Source organism: Cannabis sativa, chromosome 1, assembly GCF_029168945.1.
Source record: "Cannabis sativa cultivar Pink pepper isolate KNU-18-1 chromosome 1, ASM2916894v1, whole genome shotgun sequence".
In the NCBI taxonomy this organism is placed as follows: domain Eukaryota; kingdom Viridiplantae; phylum Streptophyta; class Magnoliopsida; order Rosales; family Cannabaceae; genus Cannabis; species Cannabis sativa.
Genome location: NC_083601.1, coordinates 24,591,919 through 24,614,639, shown reverse-complemented (window position 1 = coordinate 24,614,639; position 22,721 = coordinate 24,591,919). Strand labels below are relative to the sequence as shown.

The window sequence follows — 22,721 nt, the reverse complement described above, 5'->3', positions numbered from 1 at the left end:
GTCAGTGGTGGTATTGTATCTTTTGAAGCCTCTTATGGCATATTTTGTTATTATTTTTTATGATTGTTTTTTATATTCTTTATTTTTTTTTTGTGTTGTTTTAGTTTTGTTTTAGTAGTATTTTCTTATGTTTTTTATAGGATTGGGAATCCAAGTACACCCGATCGGAATACTACCATTCTAGAGTTTTTTAATGCTTGTTTTTATGTTCTTTATTTTTTTTTTTTTGTGTTGTTTTAGTAGTGTTTTTTTTATGTTTTTTATAGGATTGAAAATCTAAGTACACCCGATCGGAATACTACCATTCCAGAGTTATAAACTCTGGTTATTACTCTGTTATTGAAGATATTAAAAAATTTCTTACTGAATCCCAATTAAATATGTTTTCAAAAACTGTATTGGAAGTTGTTGTTGATTGCGTAGAAGCTGTAAACTTTCTTCAGTGTTTCCTTGTCTTTGTATACCTGACCTTTTTCAACTTCTGGTTGGTGTTTGTCTGTTATTAGCTTCGCGTTGTTGATGCCGATTTCTGGATCTAGTTTTTTACTGTTGTTTTCAAGTTTTTCTACCATTTTTTTAGCAACCAGCTTTGCATAGTCAACTATGTTGAATTTGTCGTTTTCAAATTCTCTCGTTTTCGAATCTCCTCCTACTTCTAATTGGTGTTCCAATGTGTATGAGTCTGTTGTTGGTGTGTTATTTTCAAGTGTTGTTGTGTTGTTTTCGAGCATTGTTATATTCTCTTGAAATAATTATGTTCTTTTTCCCATTGTCCATTGCTCTTTATGAGAACTAGTATAGATTCCATGTCCTGTCATTTTTCATAATATTTCATTTACGTGGTATTTTTTTCCATATTAAAACAACAGTAAAATAACACTATAAAACAGTAATTTGTTGTTGATTTAGTAATTTTTTCTCTTTGCCAGATTTGATGGTTTTTTCCTGGTGTTTCTATAATTCTGGTGTTGATTTGTTCGTCCCCAACCACGAAGTTGAGGTGTTTGTGTTTTGTTACTATTGACAGTATAAAAGTAAATATATTGGGCCTGGGCAGTATAAAAGAAATAAAAATGGGATTGGACAGTAAAAATGTAAAGTTTGCCGTGTCCCAGTATTTTTGAAAATATTTAATAAAAAATAAGTATTTTTGTAAGTTTTCCTAATTAATAACCACTCTCTACTATTACTATACAACAACTATATTACTTAATTAATCCACCACTACAATTCGTAGTTCAATTCACCACACTCTCTCTCTTTCGATCTCATTAATTTGTACTATTTATTAGTTTTTGGCGTGTCTCTATTTATCCATAAGTTTATACACTATATATATATATATATCCGGTCACTCATATCCTTCTAACTCTCATCACTCCACAACTAATATCTCACCTGAATTTCTCCCCTGTCCCATCAAATTTATATGGAAGACCTAATGATTTCACCGTCCTCATCATCGTCTCTAGTCTCATTATCCCAAGAACAACCAACAGTAGTAGTCCTGCAACAGAGGCTTCAACTCTTACTCCAAACCCAGCCTGATTGCTGGAATTATGCTATTTTCTGGCAGACCTCAAACGACGACGCCGGACGAATCTTTCTAACCTGGGGAGACGGCCACTTCCAAGCCTCCAAACACTACTCCACTACTAGGACCACTCATCATCCTCAAACCCTACACCTCGACAGAAAGATTATCGATGATGACGATGATGATGATGTCATCAACACGAACGGAGCTACGGACGCCAACGCCGACGCCGAGTGGTTCTACGTCATGTCGTTGAGTCGATCTTTCTTCGCCGGAGAAGGTGTTCCCGGGAAGGCCTTGAGTTCTGGTTCGTTGGTTTGGTTGACCGGCGGCCATGAGCTTCGGTACTATAACTGCGACCGAGCAAACGAAGCTCAACTTCACGGGATCGAGACTCTGGTCTGTATCCCAACCAGTTGTGGGGTTCTTGAACTGGGTTCTTCCAAAATCATTATGGAGAATTGGGGTTTAGTCCAAAAAGCAAAGTCCTTATTCGGGTCAACCGATCCGAACCCGATTCAGTTCCTACACCGCCAGAATATTTCCTTCGCCGACATTGGAATCACAGCCGGAGCACGGAAAGAAACGGACATCAACACAAATGAAACGAAGACTTTACTACCGTTGATAAAGACGAATATTAACAGCATATATTCTGAGTCTGATAATTCGGGTTCGATTTCGGACTATCCAGTACCGGTTGATAACGTCAGCAAACGGGTACCGAAAAAGCGTGGACGAAAACCGGGTCTGGGTCGGGATACACCTTTGAACCACGTGGAAGCTGAAAGGCAGCGGCGTGAGAAGCTGAACAACCGTTTCTACGCGCTACGCGCCGTTGTCCCTAACGTTTCGAGGATGGACAAAGCGTCTCTGTTATCCGACGCCGTTTCGTACATAAACGAGCTCAAAACGAAGATAGAGGAATTGGAGTCCCAATTAGTTATTTCCCGAAGGGATTATCACAACAATAAGAGAGTAAAGGTTGAAATGGGGTGTGATAATAGCAGCTTAGACAACCAGAGCACGTGTACCACTTCCGTTAATAATTCAAACAACTCCTCCTCCGATCATTATCAGTCCCCCTCGGCCGCCGTTGGAGAAGTCGATCGCGACGGAATCGAGCTAGATGTTAAGATAGTTGGTACGGATGCGATGATTAGGGTTCAGTCGGAGAATGAGAATTACCCATCGGCCAGGCTAATGGATGCGTTGCGTGAGCTTCAGTTTCAGGTCAACCATGCCAGCGTCTCAACCATCAATGACCTTATGCTTCAAGACGTTGTCGTCAAGGTTCCCGATCAAAGAATGAGATCTGATCACCAAGCTCTCAAAGCTGCCATTCTCGCTAGATTTTAATTATATAATAAATGTAAGTATTTAATTTAATTGTTATTATATATATTTATTAATTAATTAGTTTGTTTTGTAAAAATTTCTTGATTATTATATATTCCTTCTTGTGTAATGTTTAGTCATGTAAAAGAGATCTGGAGATATGTAATAAAGATAATAAGAAAGGAGCTCTTTTCTGTCTCATGATCAACGTCCTTATATTTTAGTTAGTTAAAGTTAGATCCAATTAGTAATGAGATTGAAGTTTTATTGATATTTATGGGGTTACTGATATTTTATGATTTGATCTATGTATCAGCTGACCGTGTAATATATCACATAAAAAAACAAAATAATAAACAGTGTATCGTCATTCATGCACGTTTTTATATAATAAGAATTGTATGGACAAGAATTGGACGGCATTATTAAGCTATTTTTGGACCATTTTCTCCATTTATTGGCCTCAAATAATACATATCATAATATATATGATATATCCAAACTCGCGGTTCCTTTATTTGTGAACGAAATGAAAAAAAGAATATATTAGATTGGAATGTTAGACCCTACCACTACCAACTACAAAGAAAGAAGCAGTGAAAAAATGTGCTCAATTAATTATCTTATTATTGTTTTTCCTTAAATTATATATATTATTTATTTATTTATTTAGCCCTTCTAGATTTCTAGATGAGTAAATTAACAGTATTATTATACTGATGGGACAGGGTGATGATTTTCCTAAAAACCCCATGAATTATGTACTAGATTTCCTAAGCCCGAGCCTGTCTGGACCTGCTTATGTGATGAGTTAAGGATATGACATCACCAACTTTACAATTAAAGAAATTCTCTATCTTAACATATATGGAAATTGGAAATGTGTGAGAGGCTAATGAGGTGATGTTGATGTATATGTTTGTTTTTAGAGAATTGCTAAAAGTTATACCATTGCCTACTATTCTCTTTACTATATTATATTGTTTATAATACATTTGATTTACACTAACTGCATATTTTTATTTTTTTGGATTCAATCTAATTCGTACAATTGTTCTAATCCAATCCAATCTAATTCGTAAAAGTACGGATTGAATCGATCATTTTGAATTGATAATTTTTTAATATTAAATTATTTAATATTTATAAAAAAAATATTTTTTCACATAACTAACCACAAAATAAAATAAATTATTGTTATTTTATGTCTCCAATATTAATAAATTAAAATAAATAAAATAACAAATTCAAAAAATTATGTATAAAGAAATATTTAATTTTGTTTTAAATTGTATATAAAAAAAAATTATATATAAGATTGGAATGTACATTTAATCTATTAAATTTTAAAATATAATTATAGTATATGTATTAGACTTTTAAATTACTATTTTCTTTACATTAAAATATTATTTGTATATATAATTTGTTTATTTTTTTTTAGAAATATGTGTAGATTGGAATGAATCGAATTGGTTATTTTTATATGTCAATTAACATCCAATCCACACAAGTGCTGGTTTTGAATTTTTCAATCCAATCCGCACAAATGCGGATATCCGTACTTTGCGGATTGGATTGGATTGGATTGTGCAGATTGGATTGGATAAACTATTTTATAAAATAACGATAACAAAGTAAAATTTTAATGATATATTTTTTTGACATTACCATCCATCATTTTCCTAGAATAACTAATGAAGTGTTGTTCATTATTTATATTCTTAGGATTGGAAGATGATAATCTTGTCTAGGAGTCAAGTATAATTTTTTGTGAGTGAAATTCTTGTGTTGGGCCAATGCCATTATTCAATAATGTTTATGACACTTTTTTTATTCGTTCATTTTTTTTTTTTGTTAAAGTTTTCTTCATTGGTTTTGTTCTTATAGGTTTTGGTAAGCCCATGTATTTTAAAAAAAAATAATAACATATAAATGATTGTTAATTATTATGAAATTAAAGATTATAGGTTTAGAAAAAAATTATACATTCCATATGTATTAGAGCTTAAAGTTTAAAATTATTTTTATTTTGTTCTTAGTAATACAGCTTAGAATTCTAGTTTCAGCAAATTTTATAGAAAGATAAATAAACACTTTTTTTCTTTTAATCTTTAAAATAATTTTTATTAAAAAAAAATAGTTTATTAATTTTTTTCGGGTGTTTTACTTCTTAAATAACAATTCCATATATAAATTTTTTTATTTCTATTAATAGTATTATTATTTTAGGAATAGAGAGAATAAAAAAAAATCAAAGAAAGAAGTGGCAAAATAGGAAATATTAATTTTTTTAATATTTAATTGATGATTATAAATATCAACCATCATTAGATTTAATTTAATGGTCAATAATGAAATACCCATAGATAATACCCATTAAAAGCATATCCATATATATATATATTCAACATACTCATATTTGAGTTAGTGTTTACATTCCCTTGTAATTGTTTCGTATTTTTTATATATACGAGATAGATGTTACGTGACAAGTCACGTATGTTAATTTTATTTTAGTTTTTAGTTTTTTTTTAATATCATAATTTTAAAATTAATAATATTCAATGTAGTAATAATCATTGAAATTTGAAAGCATAATAGTGATTTAAATAAAAACAAAAATTACTATTATACTTTGTAATATATAGTAATTAAAAAAAAAATTATTATTCGTCCTAAATTTATCTTTGGAATTAATAAAAATGCTCATCTGGTTAAACTATCAAAATATTAAAATTTAATTTAAAATAATATTTAAAATTTAACGAATTCTAAATATCAAAATTTGAAAATAATTGTTAATAAAAAAAATAAACAATATGAACAAATTTACTATTAATTTCAACAGTTTAGGTGGATTAATTATATTTAGGTTTAATTATATCTAATAATTTTTTATTTTTTATTTAAAAAAGAAAAGTCACCCAATAATTTATATGGGTGCACTTTTAATGGGTATTACCCATGAATGGGTAAAATTAGAAAATTTTGAGTTTTTATGCTTAATTTTTCTATCTAATTAAAAAAAATCTATCATTTTTATATCATATAGACTGAGATTGTTCCATCGGTAAAAAAAAAAATTAAAAAAAAGTTTTTTAGCAAGAATAATAAAAAAAGAAAAAGTTGTTTTGAGTTAAATATTTTTGTATGACATATTTTTGATATAGTGTAAAAAGAGATATTTTTTGATATTTTTTTTTTAATTAAGTAGTTAAATTAAGCATAGAAATTCAAATTTGTATATTCATTAATCGTTATTAGATCAAATTCGATGGTTTGATATTTTTAAAATTAATATTTATAATTAAATTTGTTTAGTAATCATTGATGAGTGTTCCATATATATATATATTAAAAAAATATGAAGCCTTTAATTTATGAGAATCAGCCTTTTTCGGAGTATATAGTACCCTAATAAACTAATACAAGAGACACTGCAAATTTGTACGTATAAAGATTGCATAATTTATTATTATAAAAAAAATTAAAAAAAAAATAAAGAAAAAGAAACACAAAAAAACCAAATAAATATAAATTACAAGAAATAGGCTACCTAGCTATTAAATAAGAGACAAAAACAAAACAAGGAGTAGCCTCAAACAAAAGTAGCTCATGTTTGATATCATTAAAAAAGAACCACTTGAGGCTAGCTCAAGTGGCCATAGGGGGTGCGTGTGTGTTGGAGGTCCTGGGTTCGAGTCCCAGGTTATGCTGATGTAATATATAAACGCTTAAATAAAAAAAAAAAAGATATCATTAAAAAAGAAAATTGTGTCGGTGTGTTCATCCACAGCTAAATATATATTATGTTAATATTGTTATTATAGTTAGTTATAATTTTTATTTTTATTATATATAAATTTAGTTGTGTAATTAATTTATTAATGTTATTTATTAAGTAATATTATTTTAATAAAATTAAAAAATATTTAATTTAAATTTTATTTATTAAAATAATATAATCATATTTAAAATTCATTATTAATTATAATTTTTTTTTGAATAAAAATCGTAAGATCTAATAATTAATAAATTCGTACAAAACAATAGAACGCACTTCAGAGGAACAGTCCTCCAACTGAAGCACATGACTTGTAGAGAAACAAGAGTCTCTTGCCAAGCAATGAGCCAACTTATTTGTACATCGTTTTACAAAACACAAATTGTGAAGGCATAAAATACCGTTCTGAATCGCTTGGACACTTACCAAGCTATCTGTTTCCAACATGACTCTATCCCACGAATGAGTTGCAATCCAACTCAATGCTTCTTTAATGCCTATTATCTCAGCAATTTTGGGTTAAACACATCCAATCTTCCCCTTCTTGAATGCTTCTTCCATAGCACCATGATAATTCTGAGCTACACAACCCATGCCAACAGGGGCGGAGCCAGAATTAGATAGTAAGGGGGGCCAATATCGGCCGACACATACGACTAGTGAATTTTAGTAACTTTTTTTAGTGGTGCGTGTCCATTGAAAAAAAAAATCATAATTTTTTATTTTCATAAATATTTTATACATTACTCAAAAAATATAAACCAAAAACTACACTCAAAAGTTGATAACAAAATTACACTCAAAAAATTTGAGTGGTGCCTTAAGCTCAATTTTTTTTTTTTTTTTGACATTATGGGCGGGGTATTCAAATTTGGGACCTCTTTGTGAGGAGAAGTGTGAAACTATTAAGCTATGTTTATATAACCACCTTAAGCTCAATTTATTACTACTAAAATTTACTTTTAATTTAGAGAAATTTACACTCCAGTACTTTAATTGCATTCTTTTTACAAAAATATGGTGCTGTCATTTATATATGTTAATGTACCGTTTTTAATTTAATTCATTTTTTTTTTTTTTAAATAACTGGATGGGACGTGTGATGTGTGATGACGTCATCACATCACGTCCTGCACGTCTTCCATGTTGCAGTGTGCAACTGTTCACGCGCCACTTTTTTTGCATGTGTAATTCAAATTATGGACGGTTTTAGAGGATTGTAATCATTTTTTTTTTATTTTTATATTCTATTTTACCATTTTTATGGTTTTTTAAGTGTTTGTATAAAAGGAAAGTAAGTTTGTTTTTATAAATATTCATCTTGAGCTTTTCTTTTCTCTGTTTTCGTTTTATACAGAGTATAGGGGTTAGGGTTTCTTCTTCTTGGGGTGGTTTATTTTTGTATTAGCAAGAGAGTTTGAGTGCATCATTTTCGTTTATTGCCTTGTTATTATCATCTGTAAACCTAAAAAATGGTTAAAACTCGTTCCTCAATTTCTCCTTCGCATTCTGTAAAGGTAGCTGCTGATAAGAAGAAAATGGAAAATGTCTCCGATGATGGAGATCGTGATGATTCTGATCGTTCTGGTGGTTCTGGTGGATCATCGGATGGTAGCCGTGGCTCGGCATTGCAAAAGAGAAAAAGAGTTGTTGATAAAGTGAAGAAAGAAGATGTTCGAAATGTGAAAAAGATGAAGCAAGTTGCTGAAGATTTGCCTGAGGATTATGATAGTGAAGACTTGGAGGTTGAAGTTCGTAATGATTTGAAGGTATTTTTATGATTTTTAATTTTTTATTTGGTTGTATTGGGTTTACGATTTTTAGGGGTTTAATTTATTTTTAGATTTTATAGTTTATTGTTTTATTTTTTTAAATGTTTTTGATGTTTGTTTGTAATATTTTTTTTGGTTTATATTGTAGTCGGTTTTTATTTGTGGGTTTTTGGGTGTTGTTTTTATTTTGTTATTTTTCATGATGTTTGTAATATATTTTGTTGATTTTAGGTTTGATTATTTGTTTTTAGGTTACTGTTTATGTGTTTTTTTGGTTTATTTGTTAATTTGTTTCGATTTTGTTTATTTAGGTTATGTTTAAGTTTATTTTGTTTTATTTTGTTTATTTTGTTTATTTTTGGGTTTTAGATTTTTGATGGGTATTTTTCTTGTTTACTATGGAAAGTTTTGGCTTACAAATATATTTTCTGTTTTTGTTTATTATAGGGTTTGATTATTTATTTTTAGGTTATTGTTATTGATTTTTTAGTTTATTTGTTAATTTTTTTCGATTTTGTTTATTTAGGTTTATGTTTAAGCTTACTGGTTTATTTTTGTATGTTTATGGTTTATTATAGTTTTTAGGTATTGATGTGTATTTTTTTTTTTGTTTACAGTGGAAAGTATTGGTTTACAAATTTAAATGATTATTGTATCCTGTGAAGTTGTTTATTTATGCTTATTTTTAGTTTAATGTGTGGATTTCTTTGTATATCATTTTTTTTACAGGAATGGGATTTATATTTCAAGCCTGGTGAAAAGATTCAGGGAAAAGTGATGTTATTCCCTAATCAGGATAACATTGTTGTCAAAAATATTAATTCCAAGTTGACTAAAGATCAACGTAAGTTGTTTCGTGATACTTGTTTTGGTTATTTTTTGGATAGCCATCCTGTTGGTTTTCAGTCTCAATTAGTTCATAATGCCTTACATAGGGAGGTATATCAGAAAAATGAAAAAGAAATGTGGTTTAAGTTTGGTGATGAGAATTTCAGATTCAGTTTAGCTGAGTTTGCTGTTGTTTCTGGTTTACTGTGTGTTGGTGATGCCGATTTGAGTAAGTATACACACAGAGAAAATGCTTTTGTTGATCGATATTTTTGTGATCAGACAGTGACTGTTAGTGCTGTTGAGCATAGGTTTATGTATAGTGATTTCAAGTCAGATGAGTATGCTGTGAAGATGGCTGTTTTGTACCTTGTTACTAATTGTTTGATTAGTAGTGTTTACTCAAAAAAAGTTCCTGTTGAGATTTTGAACATAATTGGGGTTGATGAGTATGGTAGTTTTCCATGGGGTATACCAGTGTTTGAATTAACTTTGCACAATTTAAAGATTGGTCTGAGGGGTGTTATGAAGGGAAAAGGTGTTGCTAAGCCTCTTGCTAAGGTTAAAGGGAAACATTTGGAAAAGGGTCCTCGATCTTATAAACTTCCTGGTTTACCTTTTGCATTTTTGGTTTGGTTGTATGAAACCATTCCTTTGTGCTTGAAGGCAAAGTTTTGTTCCTATGATTCTGGTAAACCATATAGGTTTTGTAGATGGAAGAGTATTGGAAATCCTAATTCAAGTGAAGTTGAGAAGAAAGTTCTATCTTCAAATAAGGTATTTTTTATATTTTGTAAATTGTTTATTTGTTGTTTTTATTATATTTTGTAAACTAATTATTTTTTCTTGTTTTGCTAGCTGAAAGGAAAACATATTGTGCCTACTGAAGATGAAATAAAAGGTTTATTGGTGCTTACTGGAATGGAGTTTATTGGCCGAGAAGAGTCAGATGATGACTTTGATGATGTTCCATTCTCAAAGTTTAATGTTGATAGAGTTGGATCTTCTGGTGTACAGAAGGAGTTTACTGGTGGTTTTGATGTCGATGGTGTGATGCGTAAGATGAAGGAGTTTATTTCTAGGCAAAAGAAGACTGATGAGTCTATTGAAGTATTGAATAATGTGTTGGAGGGTAGATTCAAGGAGTTGCAGTTAAGTCTTCAGTCGTATATTGACTCAAAGATCAGTGAAGGCTTGGTTTTTTTTATGGAATTGAAGTTTAATGAGTTGAAGGAAGCTATTGAAAATGCAAAAATTTCTAAAGATGGAAATGATAGTCCTGATGAGAGCGATGGCAAGGTTTGATTATGTTTATTTTATTAGTTTATTAGATGTTTCTTTGTTTTTTCATATGTTATTTTGATTTTGTTGGTTTTTTCTTTTTTTTTTGTTGCAAGAATGATGATTTAAATGATGTTGAAGTTTTTGATGTGAAAAGTCAAGATGCAATTGAAACTGTTGGACTCGATGAGAATATCCAATATACTCAGGTTATTATTGTTTTGTAAACTAGTATATTGTTTTTTGTTTATTGAATATTTTTTGTTTTTTGAATATTTTTTATTTATGTTATTAATGTTTTTATTGTTTAATGGGTTTTTTTTTATTTTTTTGTAGGTTTTTAATGATGATGCTCCTTCATTTGATATTATGAGTTTTATTTCTAGTAAACCTGATTGGTTTACTGAAGAAAAAAAGAATACTGATAAATTGAATGATGAAGAACAGGTTGTTGATGATCATGGCCTATTTAAGGATGTTGTTAAAAAATCTAAGGAGGATGAAGATGATGGTGGTGATGACCAGGCAAGTTTATTTATTTTTTAGTTTTTTCATTATTTAGATGATTTGTTACTATGTTGGTTGTTGTCTCTGTCAAATGTTTTTTATGTTTGTTTTGTATATTTACGTGGTTTGGGGGTGGTGATCTTTGTTAAAGCTATTGGTTCAGATGGGACAAATAAAGACAATGTTGAGGGAAAGAATACTGAAGAAGCAAAAGATGTTGCAGATGGGAGTAATAAAGATAATGTTGAGGGCAGAGCAGTTGATGTAGATGCAAGTGTAAATGATGTTGAAGGTGTTTGTAGTAAGGGAAAGTTGTTTGATAGTCAAGGCACTGAGGATAGTATCACTGTGTCTGCTTTGGAGATTATAAATGAAAAGATTGATGCCTATGAGGGAAGCATTAAAAAGGTTTGTCATTTTTTGTTTACTGTATACTTTTTTGTTTATTTAGTTTATTTTATATTTTGAATCATTTTGTCATGTTTAATTATTTTTATTTTTTGTTTTTAGGATAAGTCTTTAAATAAATTAGAGGCAACAAATGCTGATGTTTTATCTACCTATGGGTTGGACAAGGTTTGTTTACTTTTTTTTTTTATTCTTGATTATGTTCTGAGTATTGATTTTTGGTTTACTATGTTTACATATTTTTTGTTTTTTTTTTTGCATGATATTTTAAGACTGATGTTGTTGGTGTTGAGAAGAAGCATGGTTCTCAAGAAAGCTTTTCTGTATCTACCATGGAGGTTGTTAATGATCATTTGGTTTCCTATGAAGACAAGTTTGAAAAAGGTTTATTTTTATTTTGTTTATGTTATTTGGTAGTTTATTTTTTTTTTCACTTACTTTTTTTTTTATTTGTTTGTAATTGTTTTGAATGCTAGGGAAAGTCTATAAAATTGGAGGAAGAAACTCCTACGATTGGAAATAGAGAGAGGAAACCTAGTTCGTATACAACGGTCCGTATGCCACGAATTTGGTTCTGTAGTATTGGTAAACCAAAAGGTGGACGTCCTGGATCATGTGCTTTTGGATTTGGCTTTTTCAATGTGATTGATGATGTGCAAGCTAAATCTTTTGATCAGTGGTTTAAGATTGGGTTTAATGATAAAAACAAAGTGAAGAAGTTTAAAGAATGTCATAGGAAGCTTAAGGTTCCATTGGATTTTGTGGTTTGTCAAATTGATGATAAGATGTGGTTCTATGATTTGCTTACTGTTGGGAAGAACTTGTCATGCTCGGTTAGTGTGTTATTATATATTTTTTTTTGTTTATTGTATACTTTTTCTGTATATTTGTTTATAACTTTGGATTGTTTTATGTTTATTGCAGCATATTGATGTTTGTTTCTACTATTTGAGAAAGAAGTTAAAGTATGACCAGTCTGTGAAAATTTCTGGTAATACTACTGATTGCTTCTTTGCTTCTCAAATTTTTGAATTATATAATGAGTTTGTTGCAAGTGGTGAAAATGTTGATTCGGTTAAGAAGGATTCTAAGGCAGCTGCATACATAGCGGGTTTTTATATGTTATGCAATAAACCCTGGGCTGAGCTTGATTTCGTACTAATGCCTGTTAACGTGATTGTTCTTGCTCATTGGATATTGTGTATTCTTGACATTAAGATGAGATGCTTAAAAGTGTTGAATTCTATGAGGTTTGGGAGGTACAAGAACAACTCAGAGAGTTTTGTTCGTGCATTTGCTGTAATAATTCCTATCTTACTGTCACATGTTAATTTCTATGAGGGGAGAAAAGATATTGACAGGAGTAGTAAGCACTGGCAAGGTAAAAAAGATACTGATGCGTTTGATATTGTCGTGGTTGATAATTTGCCACAACAAGAGGATAGGTAACTATCTTTGTTTTTTTTTTTATATTTATGATTCTATGTTATTGTTTATTTTTTGTTATCTGACAATTGCTATGGGTTTATTTTTGTGATGTAGTGATTGTGGTGTTTTTATCATAAAGTATGCTCATTTCTTCATGCATGGATTGATTGATAAGATTCCTAAGAAGTTGGACATTGCATTCACTCGGAAGAAGTTGTGTGTTGATCTGTTTGTTCATGCAAAGAAGAAGGAGTTGGGTGGGTACGAGTCTACTTCGGAGCATCCAGGAAGGATGCCATAGTTTTATGTAATAGAACAACATGTTGGAAACCTAGTTTACATTTTTTTGAACTTTATGTGTATTTTTATGTCATGTTGTTTTGTTTTTTAGGTTTATGTTTGTGTTTGTTTAAGAAACTGTTTGGAACAGTAATATTTTAGGAGACTCTTGCCTATTTTAATTTTGAAGTAACCTTTTGGTTTACTGGCACAGTATGTTTTGCAGTTTTTATGTTATGTATTTCTGTGAGACAATATGTTAATTTTTTGGATTTAGAATTTAGTTTTAGTGTTCTGGCATTTTTTATGTGATTTTTGTTTAATTTTGTTTGATCTTATAAACCAATGACATTTCTGTATACCTTTCTAAGTGATATAAACCAATGTGATGGTTTATTAACCTTTAAAATGGTTGTAAATAAATTACAGTTAGTAACTGTTCATATATTTGGTAACTGTTCATATATAGAGGAGGAAAAAAAAAACTTACTTGAATCTAAGCGAATTGTAATCATTTTATTAAAAGTTTGTATTAATACATTGAAAAGCTTTATCAACTAACAATTATCATTGTAAATTGTTTTTGTATACTGTCTATTTAGTAACCATGTTTGATGCTTACCAACATTTATTCATTTTACCTCAGGATCTTATGATCTTTTTCTTTTTCTTGGTGGTTTTAGTACTGGGTCATTTTTACATGATCTTTTGTTGTGTCCTCTCTGGTGACATTGACCGCATACCACTTGTGCTTTTGCTTCAAGTCCATTTTTGTATCGTTGTTTCTTTGGTCTTCCGGCAGCTCTCTTATGTTTAGGTGGGAGGACTACAATATTTCTTATTAAATCTGGTATATTCCATGATGTTGCCTCACCTAATGGGAGTATACTGTCTTCATATGTTGCCATAAAAGCTTCTTTCGTGTAGTAGTATGAGCAATATTTGTAGCAAGACAGGTTCCTTTTGCTTAGTACAGTCATTGCATGAGAGCAAGGCATTTCATCATATTCAAATCGTTGGCAGCTGCATGTTTTATTCTCCAAGTTTACTATGTGAGATCTGTTGTTGTCGTGTACTTGGTATACCAGAAGGTTTGCTGTTTCAACCTGTATTAATCAAGTAAACGATTATTAAGTTTACAACAGAGTAAATATGTTTGTAAGCAATTTTTATTTTTCTGTATACATAATTACCTTGTACTTTAAACTCATATCTCTTTGTTTCTTTAATGTTTTTTCAGGTATTTTTGCCAGTGTTGTTGTAGTTTTTTGGGCTCTATTCTTGTTTTCCCAATACCATCTTTGCACCAATGAATGTAGGCATTCTAGTAGAGTTGCGATGGGTAGGTCTCTTACTGCTTTCAAGGCTGCATTGACTGATTCGGCAATATTTGATGTCATTGTTTTGTATCTCCTGTTCATGCCATATAGTCTTGTCCACTTTTCGACACCAATTTCATTCACCAAGTAATCTCTTATTCTTACATCTATATTGTCCAAGTCTTGCATGCTCTTTTCAAAATCTTCTATGTTGTAAGCTTTAGATGCACTATTAAATGCAATCTTGAGCTCATCACCTCCTTTTTTGAATTTCATTTTTATATTCTTCATCAAATGGTAACAACATACCCCATGCATTATATCTGGAAAGGTCTCTTTTACTGCTTTTAGTATACTCTCATGTCTATCTGATACGATGCATTGACCTTCTCTTTCGCCATAAGTTTCCTTTATTTTGTGAAGAAACCATTCCCAAGAGCTGTCATTTTCGGAATCTACTACTGCAAATGCAAGTGGGAATATATGTCTATTTGCATTTTGTGCACTTGCTATCAACAAAGTGCCTCCATGTTGGTTTGTCAAAAAGGTTCCATCTGTGACTATAATTGGTGTACAGTGTTGCCAACCTTTTATTGAAGCACCTACTGCAAAGTATAGATATTTGAATTTGTTATCTTCATCTGTTACTAGGTCTGTGATTGTTCCTGTTTCAAAAGTAACCAATTAGTTTATAGTATAAATTCCTATATAGCATATTAGTACTTTATGTTGATGAAGTATTTTATTACCTGGGTTTGATATTTGCATCATGTATAAAATTGATGGTATCTCACTGTATGATTCTTGTGGGCAGCGACGAGCATCCACAATTGCCTTTTCTCTAGCTCTCCATGCTTTTTGGTAAGATATAGAGACACTGTAATCATCTGCCATGTCATCCACAATTTCTGTTGGAGTGTAATCTCTTTTTGGGTTTACAAACTTGTTTTTTATAACCTTTCCAACCAGGTTGCTTGTAGCTTGAGGATGGTCTCCAGAAGTGATGTCCAATGAACATGTATGAGTATGCTCTATTTTTCTTATGATAAACATGTCAGTCTTTCCATGTTTTGATGCTAAGAATGTCCGATTGCAGTTATCATCAATACAGACTAGTTTATAGTCTAGTTTTGATGATCTTTTTACCTTGAAAGGTTGATTGTATCTTATTGAGTGAAGGCTTACTGCTTGTTGGAGGGTTTCCTTGTTTGCAAAAACTTGGCCAATGTGTATTTCAGCAACTTGAGGATTTAAAATTATTTGATTTTCTTCGGAGCTTTCTTCCATCGATATTTGAGTTTGTTCAATCACATAATCTGCCATCTTTGTTGCATATTCTGTTCTTGTTGGTAGCATTGCCTTGTTTGTAAACTAGTTTCCCCATTGTAGGTATAGTTTACTCTATCATTGTGTTCATTGTCGGTTGTGGATGTTGAGATGTTAACACATATAGGATATTTGGTCTCATCATCATTTTTCCTTCGTATTTGTTCATAAAACTTGCATCCACTATTGTCTTTGATTCTTATTGGTGGTATGCCTTCAGTTACTTGAAATTGAAGATCAATCGTATATTTGTTTCTGTCCAAATTCAAAGCTTCGTATACTATGTGAGAAAGCTCATAATGTGAACAATCTGTTGGAATTAGTATACCTTCGACTTCATAATCAACGTATGTTGTTTTGTCAACCCAAGTTCCATTGTAAAAAAGAATCACTGTTCTAACATCCATATTCCTGCGTGATTTGTTTAGTTTAATCATGTTAAGTATTGTATACAGTAAACATTATGTATATACAAAAATAATAAACATGTAATAGGTGTGATGTTCATAAACTAAATTTTATATTTTTTATAGTAAGGTTTATATGCAGTTTTACTAATTAGATGACTATATGTTGAACTATAATGTTGGAGCGATTACAATTACGAAGGTTTATAGTGTACTGTATTTTTTAAAGTACTTAGTATTGATTAGTTTACTATCAGTTATGATTACAACTGGTAAACTATCTGATTAGTACTGATTAATTGTCAAATAATCATGTTTAACAGAATTAACAAACATGATGGATTTTTAGGTGTTTTCAGGAATTGGAAGGTGTAATGTGTTATAAGCAGTAGTATGTATCGTAATGTATAATAGGTACCTTATTCAGATTTAGTTTTCGATGTTGTAGTTGACGGACTTCTTCTTCTTCCTCGAAGCAACGATTTCTGGTTTTTCGATTTTTTGTTTGTTGTGATCAGCTCATAGGTTTATTGATGGATTGAATTGTAGGTCGAATTAGAGAGACGATGATTTGCTTGTTGTATACAGCAACAGTTTTGAGAGATATGATGATCGATTCTCTAATTTTCAGATTCGTCGAGATCTGTATTTTTCCGTCAATGGTGTTTTTTCGTTCAAGGTTGGTTTGGTTTCTGTTTTTCGTTTTCGTGTATTATTCTTACGGTATTTATAGATTTCTGTTTTAAACAGTAGAACCACGCGCAGAGATGGCCGAGAAATATGGAATTGTGGGCGCGTCTCCTTCATCGCCGGTGGTTCCAAAATTATTCAAGCTAATCACGGTAAGCTTGATGACGTGTCACGGCATACAAATGCATTGTTTTCATTTAACGTTTTTTTTGTAATATTAATGTATATAATGTATATATATAAAAATTTCCCTTTAATTTATGTGGTCATAGACATAATCTAATAATTCTACAGTTTTCCTTAAAAGATCTTAAGTTAAAATCTCTTCTCCCAAAGTCAAAAAAATTTACTTTTAATTTCTTAAAAAATATGTTTGTCCACTAATATTAATTTAAATATTTCTATTTTTTTTTAACTTTATGCATTAAAGTTATGTACATTTAAATTTAGATTAAGATATGTCAAAACTTCTATAATATTTAATACAAAAATAATGTATTATATTTGTACATTTACCAATTTTTTTTAATTTATGAAATTTAATCTTAATATATATATATGTTGAATAAGTCAACCCCACAGTTATTCTTTCCAAAGAAAATATGAATTAATTTTGAGGTTATATGTTATATATACATTTCAGTAAGAGTCAATATGCATTAACTTTTAAAAATGTAGGGGGGGCCGTGGCCCCTGTGAGCATATACATAGCTCCGTCCCTGCATGCCAAAAGATAAGACTCGAACCAGAAAAACTAAAAGGAAAAAACTAAAAAAACCATGTCAAAAGACAAGACTAAAGAACCATGTCAAAAGACAAGACTAATAGAAACACATAAACACGATCACAACATTAAAATTAATTAAGGAATGAACTCCTTATAATTCTAACCCCATAAAAAATATTAATTGGAATTAAACTAATAATAGTAAATTAATAAATGAAAATAAAAATCTGAAACTAAGGACATCTTTGAGCCGAACCGAACCATTCTCAGATAACTGCTCTTGAACCTAGACGTTGATGTGTGAATGAGAAAAACTTTAGCTATAACAAATCCACCCTTCTTTTCTTTTTTATATATATATATCTTTATATATTAAAAGTGCCTATCTAACGGTATTTCTTGGTTTAACAGAATATATTTAAAAATAAAAGAATATTCTGTTAAATTTAACGATTAAGTTTGATCTCCCGTTAACAAATAAACCCAATAATTAAACCAAAAAATTAAACAATCTTTTAAATATTAATAATCTCTTTTTAAATTAAATATTAATAATTTTTTTATTTATTTTTTTTTTTTTAAAAAAAATCTTTATATATTAAAGTTAACCTCACGTTATCTAATGTTTTCTCTGTATAATATTAACACTTTACACAATATTTATATATATAAACTTACATTACAATGCTATGTTAAAAAAAGAACTAAATAGAATAATCTACTACTCCAATAATAAATTTATTTACAATTTTATAATTACACTAATATTATTTTTAATACATTATTAAATAATATTTCAAATATAAATATTTAATTTTTTCAAACAAAAAATTTGTAATCTTTAAAAATAAAATACATTCAAAATCTTAAAAAGACCAAAATCTTAAATGAAACTAGCAATACGTGGCTCGGCACGTACATTCACCTAGTATATATATATGTCTGTATTCTCATAACAAAATAATTAAAGAAAGAGCTGAAATAATAATGTATCAAATATCAATTACCTAACGACCTACTTGTTAAGATTTTCTCCAAATATTAGATTGGATCTTATTTGGTTATGAAGGTTAGACAAACCCTACATTTATCAAAAAATTTGTTAATTATAATTTTAATTTAACGGTAATACTTTATTTTTTTAAAAAAGATATCATACATTTTTTTAAAAAAGGAGTTTTTAATTTAAAGACTAGGTAGGAGTTACGTGCCGAGGCACGTAAATATTAGTTTTAGGTAAAGTTTAGTTTTTTTTTTTTTTATTTCTTCTTATTTAGATTGTATGTGAAGGTATGATCATACGAATGATTTGTTTTATCAAATTAATATTTGTGCTATTATAATTAATTGGTAAAATATAATTAGGTATATATAAATCATAATAAAATAATACTTATTATTTACTTTTAGAAAACTGGGTATATGAAATACTTGCATACACTACTCCATGTAAATCCATAAGGGAAATTTGAATTTCTATGCTTACATTAAGGAATAATTTTTTCCCTAAACTTAAAATGGGGAATATTGGTAAAATGGGATAACATTTTCTTAATTCCCACAATACCCCCCCCATTTGAAACCATCAGCCCTCTCTCTCTCTTTCGCCTCTCTTTCTTTGTTTCTCTCTTTCTCTCGGTGCCGCACCCACACACCCACGACAGACCACCCACGCCAGACCACCCACGCCGTCGACGCTCAAACCATTTCACCGCCCCCACCTTCAAATGCACCACCACGGCTCACCTCCACCACCCACCCACTGTACCGCCCCCTCTCACTCTCTTCGTCTCTCTCTCTCTCGAACTGAAAAAAAAAAACATATGGTCCGATGGTCGGACCACATGGTCCGATGGTCGGACCACATGGTCCGATGGGGTCTGACCAATCGGACCCATCACCATGTGGTCCGACCATCGGACCATATGTTTTTTTTTTTTTTTTTTTTTTTTAAGGAAAACGAAGAGAGAGATGGACATGGTCCGATGGTCGGACCACATAGTCCGATGGGTTCGATTGGTCGGACCCCATCGGACCATGTGGTCCGACCATCGGACCATATGTTTTTTTTTTTTTTTTTTTCGGTCCGAGAGAGAGAGAGACAAAGTAGATAGAGGGGGTATTTTTGGAGTTTTGAAAAAAGAGTCATATTTTTCATAGTGTAAAATGTATTGGTTCAAAAAAGAAATTTTGAAAATGTTTAAGTATAGAAAATCAAATTTCCCATCCATAAATAACAAGTCAAGAGAAAGAAAAAGAAGCTCGGCACCAAGAAAAGTCTCAACACTAAATAAAATAAAATTACTGTTAAAAAAAAAAGGTAACTTCTGCCTAATCTTCCATTGGTTCAACTGCTTGAATGGTGAACTGATTGTACTTTGAACTCATTGTTCGGATTGCATCTACGTACAACTGAATTCTCCATTTTTTGGCTGATAATTGCTTCGTAGTTTTTTGGACAAACAACTTATGTTTCTGTAAAAAAAAAATGATTAGTTATAAGTTTTAATGTATTTCTATGTACGAAAATGTATAAATTTTACATATTTATTTTTTATAGTTATCTCATCCGAATATGATCTTAATTTTACATATTCATTTTTCTATAGTTACCTCGTCCGAATATGATCCACTATACAATCCAGCTGTTGTCCAATACTTTGTAAAAATTTTCTTAACCCTTTTCAAAAGCTCTAAAATGTAGTCACCCTTATTGTTATACTTGTAGCAGTTGCCCCAAATAAACTGTACATCTTTGAATACATCCTCAGAGTTAGAATACTTAACACCACTTTCAAGATTGCTACATATTGTTCCGAAATCCATTAGTGTGTCTATCACATCAAAATAATCCTGGTCTCACAAAAAAGAAAAATTCAATTTCAGCTTGAATGAATCTTCAACTTCACTTTGAAATACAGGTGTGTTTATATACTTACAGGAATTCCAAAAGCAATTGGATTAACAGGGGAATTGAACGGTTCAGCAGCATCCATTTTCATTACCTTTTGAATCACCTACAACAAGCAACATAAAAAACAATAAAAAACCAATGACACAATACTACTCGAAAACTACATTATCTAACAATTTTAACTAACCATACGACAAGTATCTAACTCTTCCTTATCATATCGATGATCTCGAACCGCGGTCTTCAGTTCCTTTAATGGACTCTGATTTAATATTGAAGTGAGGCAAAAATATAATAATTTGTTAGATCATGTTTTTTACTCATGAGATGCCGAAACATAGTTCTAATGTATGCCATAACAAAAGTAAATGAAAACATGTAGCCAGAAAGAAGTTAATAGCTTTCCTTTTTGAAAAAAAAAATAAAAATAGGAGAAAAGTGTGGCATTGTATTTCACTGATGGAATGAAACCATATTTTTATCAGTTTTGTTTAATAAACCAAAATTAAACCACAACCAATTATTATATTTTGCCTCACTTCAATTTGAAATTTTTACATTTTCAGACCATCACAGAGGATTGACAAGGCCACATTAATGCTAAAACTAAGGATTTCATTAGAAATCGTATCTCCCGTACCATGGAATCTTTGGCAGCACGTCCAATGTGGTGCCATTTGACCCTTTTTTACTTCAAGGAAATTATAAGCTTGAAAGTCTATTATTATCTTTTCCCTTGGGAAAAAGAAGAAGATAAAGGAAACATAGATAGGTTTTACAATTGTTGCTAAAGCCTCAAAACAAACAAGAATAAATCATGTGTAACACATACAATTGCCTGAAAAGTTTGGAATTTTACACAGCATAATACCTGGGAAGTTAAAAAGTAAGTTTTGCATGGAACTTAAATTTGATTCCTTGATGATCTCATGTGGCTTTGAGCCAAAATCTCCGAACAACTTAGGTGGCTCAGATTTTCCATTGTGCTGCTCATGTAACTCCTCAACAGCTGCATAAGAGCAATGTAGAGAAAAACACCAGATAATCAGACGTGCAGTATGTTTCTACATACTTGTACAATAGACAGTATGCCAAAATGCAAAATATATTCAGGCCCAACAATAAGTTATTCACACAAATCAAAAAGCTAAGCAATTGAACAACGCTGAAACTAATATTGCCACACACGCAAAGTATGTTTACCTTTACTAAGAACTTCAAGATTAAGGTCCTTCTCGTGATAAAAAATTGGATTCTTAAAATGTTTAAATAATATGTAGCATACACCATTCCCCACCTGCAGACACAAGAAATTAAAAAACAACAAACTTATAGTGCCAGCTAGTAAGCTATCTGTCAACATTTTCCAAATACAAAATTCAACATAAACAAAAGAACTCACTTCAGGAAAGTTATTGTTAGATAACAAAATGGGAAAGAAAATGTTTTCTTTCACTATTAGTTGGACTAAATTACTTCTGCCGGCTGCAGAACAAATTAAACTGCCAGACTGAAAACTGATAATGTGGAGCTGAGGAAATCTGCAACAATATAACCACACTACATAGCATCAGATAGAAAGATATGAATAGATTAATAGATAAAAGAAAAAGAGTAAGAGAGCGAGAGCAGACCACATATTGAGTATTTTAGCTAAAATGTCTTCAGGGAATTTGAAAAGTGCAAATATCAATTCTTTACCTTTGTTGAAGTAACTTTACTTTTTCAAAAAATGTAACAGCTTCAAACTCATTTGTGAAAGAACTTTCAGAAAATTGTCCAGCGAGTACTAAGTAGTTTCCATTTTTTTTAAAGACATTGTTGCTCCCTTCCAATTTGTTCAACCAACAATGAGATGCGCCTGAATGTAATATAAACAAAAAATGGATAAAATTTGGAGTAACGTCCCGGGAATTCTCATTCTTCATAATACTTACTCATTATATATAACAAAAAATTATTTCATCCAAAAATAGTATGATCATAGCTATTGAAAATGTAACAAATAATAATATATATATATATAATTACCTGTAGAGCTTAGGATCCAAGATCAAATCTTCCCATAAGTAACAAAAAATAATTCACTATTACAAAAGGATCACTATCTAGCAAAATGAAAGTATGAAATTACTTTATACCTTCTGGTTGATCCAAAGAGGATTTAATGAAT

At 30.5% G+C, this 22,721-nt stretch overlaps 6 protein-coding genes across 8 annotated transcripts; 4 read left to right on the top strand and 2 right to left on the bottom strand.

The window, feature by feature from the left end:
• The first annotated feature begins 1,227 nt into the window (after nucleotides 1-1,227).
• Nucleotides 1,228-3,074, top strand: LOC115708126 (transcription factor MYC2). The gene has a single exon (XM_030636325.2). The coding sequence runs from the start codon at nucleotides 1,430-1,432 to the stop codon at nucleotides 2,894-2,896; it is 1,467 nt and encodes a 488-aa protein (XP_030492185.2). The 5' UTR covers nucleotides 1,228-1,429; the 3' UTR covers nucleotides 2,897-3,074.
• Nucleotides 3,075-7,748: 4,674 nt separating this feature from the next.
• LOC133032372 (uncharacterized) lies at nucleotides 7,749-10,093 on the top strand. Its single transcript, XM_061106293.1, has 2 exons — nucleotides 7,749-8,431; nucleotides 9,164-10,093. Exons 1-2 carry the CDS (start codon nucleotides 8,135-8,137, stop codon nucleotides 10,091-10,093), a joined length of 1,227 nt encoding a protein of 408 aa, XP_060962276.1. The 5' UTR covers nucleotides 7,749-8,134.
• Nucleotides 10,094-10,183: 90 nt separating this feature from the next.
• LOC115717793 (uncharacterized) lies at nucleotides 10,184-11,165 on the top strand. 2 transcript variants are annotated; one of them, XM_061106298.1, is made up of 3 exons: nucleotides 10,184-10,561; nucleotides 10,660-10,752; nucleotides 10,991-11,165. In XM_061106298.1, the coding sequence occupies exons 1-3, from the start codon at nucleotides 10,184-10,186 to the stop codon at nucleotides 11,087-11,089; spliced, it is 570 nt and encodes a 189-aa protein (XP_060962281.1). In that variant the 3' UTR covers nucleotides 11,090-11,165. The 2 variants fall into 2 exon arrangements, with proteins under 2 accessions (XP_060962281.1, XP_060962279.1); XM_061106296.1 differs by having other exon boundaries at nucleotides 10,880-11,165.
• Nucleotides 11,166-11,821: 656 nt separating this feature from the next.
• Nucleotides 11,822-13,268, top strand: LOC115717794 (uncharacterized). Its single transcript, XM_061108186.1, has 4 exons — nucleotides 11,822-11,842; nucleotides 11,935-12,291; nucleotides 12,383-12,903; nucleotides 13,001-13,268. The coding sequence occupies exons 1-4, from the start codon at nucleotides 11,822-11,824 to the stop codon at nucleotides 13,185-13,187; spliced, it is 1,086 nt and encodes a 361-aa protein (XP_060964169.1). The 3' UTR covers nucleotides 13,188-13,268.
• Nucleotides 13,269-13,276: 8 nt separating this feature from the next.
• Nucleotides 13,277-17,127, bottom strand: LOC133032368 (uncharacterized). Of its 2 annotated transcripts, XM_061106291.1 has the most exons (4): nucleotides 16,636-17,127; nucleotides 15,234-16,221; nucleotides 14,359-15,149; nucleotides 13,277-14,271 (listed from the first exon to the last, which is right to left on the bottom strand). In XM_061106291.1, the coding sequence occupies exons 2-4, from the start codon at nucleotides 15,838-15,840 to the stop codon at nucleotides 13,816-13,818; spliced, it is 1,854 nt and encodes a 617-aa protein (XP_060962274.1). In that variant the 5' UTR covers nucleotides 15,841-16,221; nucleotides 16,636-17,127; the 3' UTR covers nucleotides 13,277-13,815. The 2 variants fall into 2 exon arrangements, with proteins under 2 accessions (XP_060962274.1, XP_060962272.1); XM_061106289.1 differs by having other exon boundaries at nucleotides 15,234-17,127.
• A 2,738-nt stretch (nucleotides 17,128-19,865) lies between these two features.
• LOC133029028 (uncharacterized) lies at nucleotides 19,866-20,460 on the bottom strand. Its single transcript, XM_061106286.1, has 2 exons — nucleotides 20,248-20,460; nucleotides 19,866-20,109 (listed from the first exon to the last, which is right to left on the bottom strand). Exons 1-2 carry the CDS (start codon nucleotides 20,458-20,460, stop codon nucleotides 19,966-19,968), a joined length of 357 nt encoding a protein of 118 aa, XP_060962269.1. The 3' UTR covers nucleotides 19,866-19,965.
• Nucleotides 20,461-22,721: the final 2,261 nt, after the last annotated feature.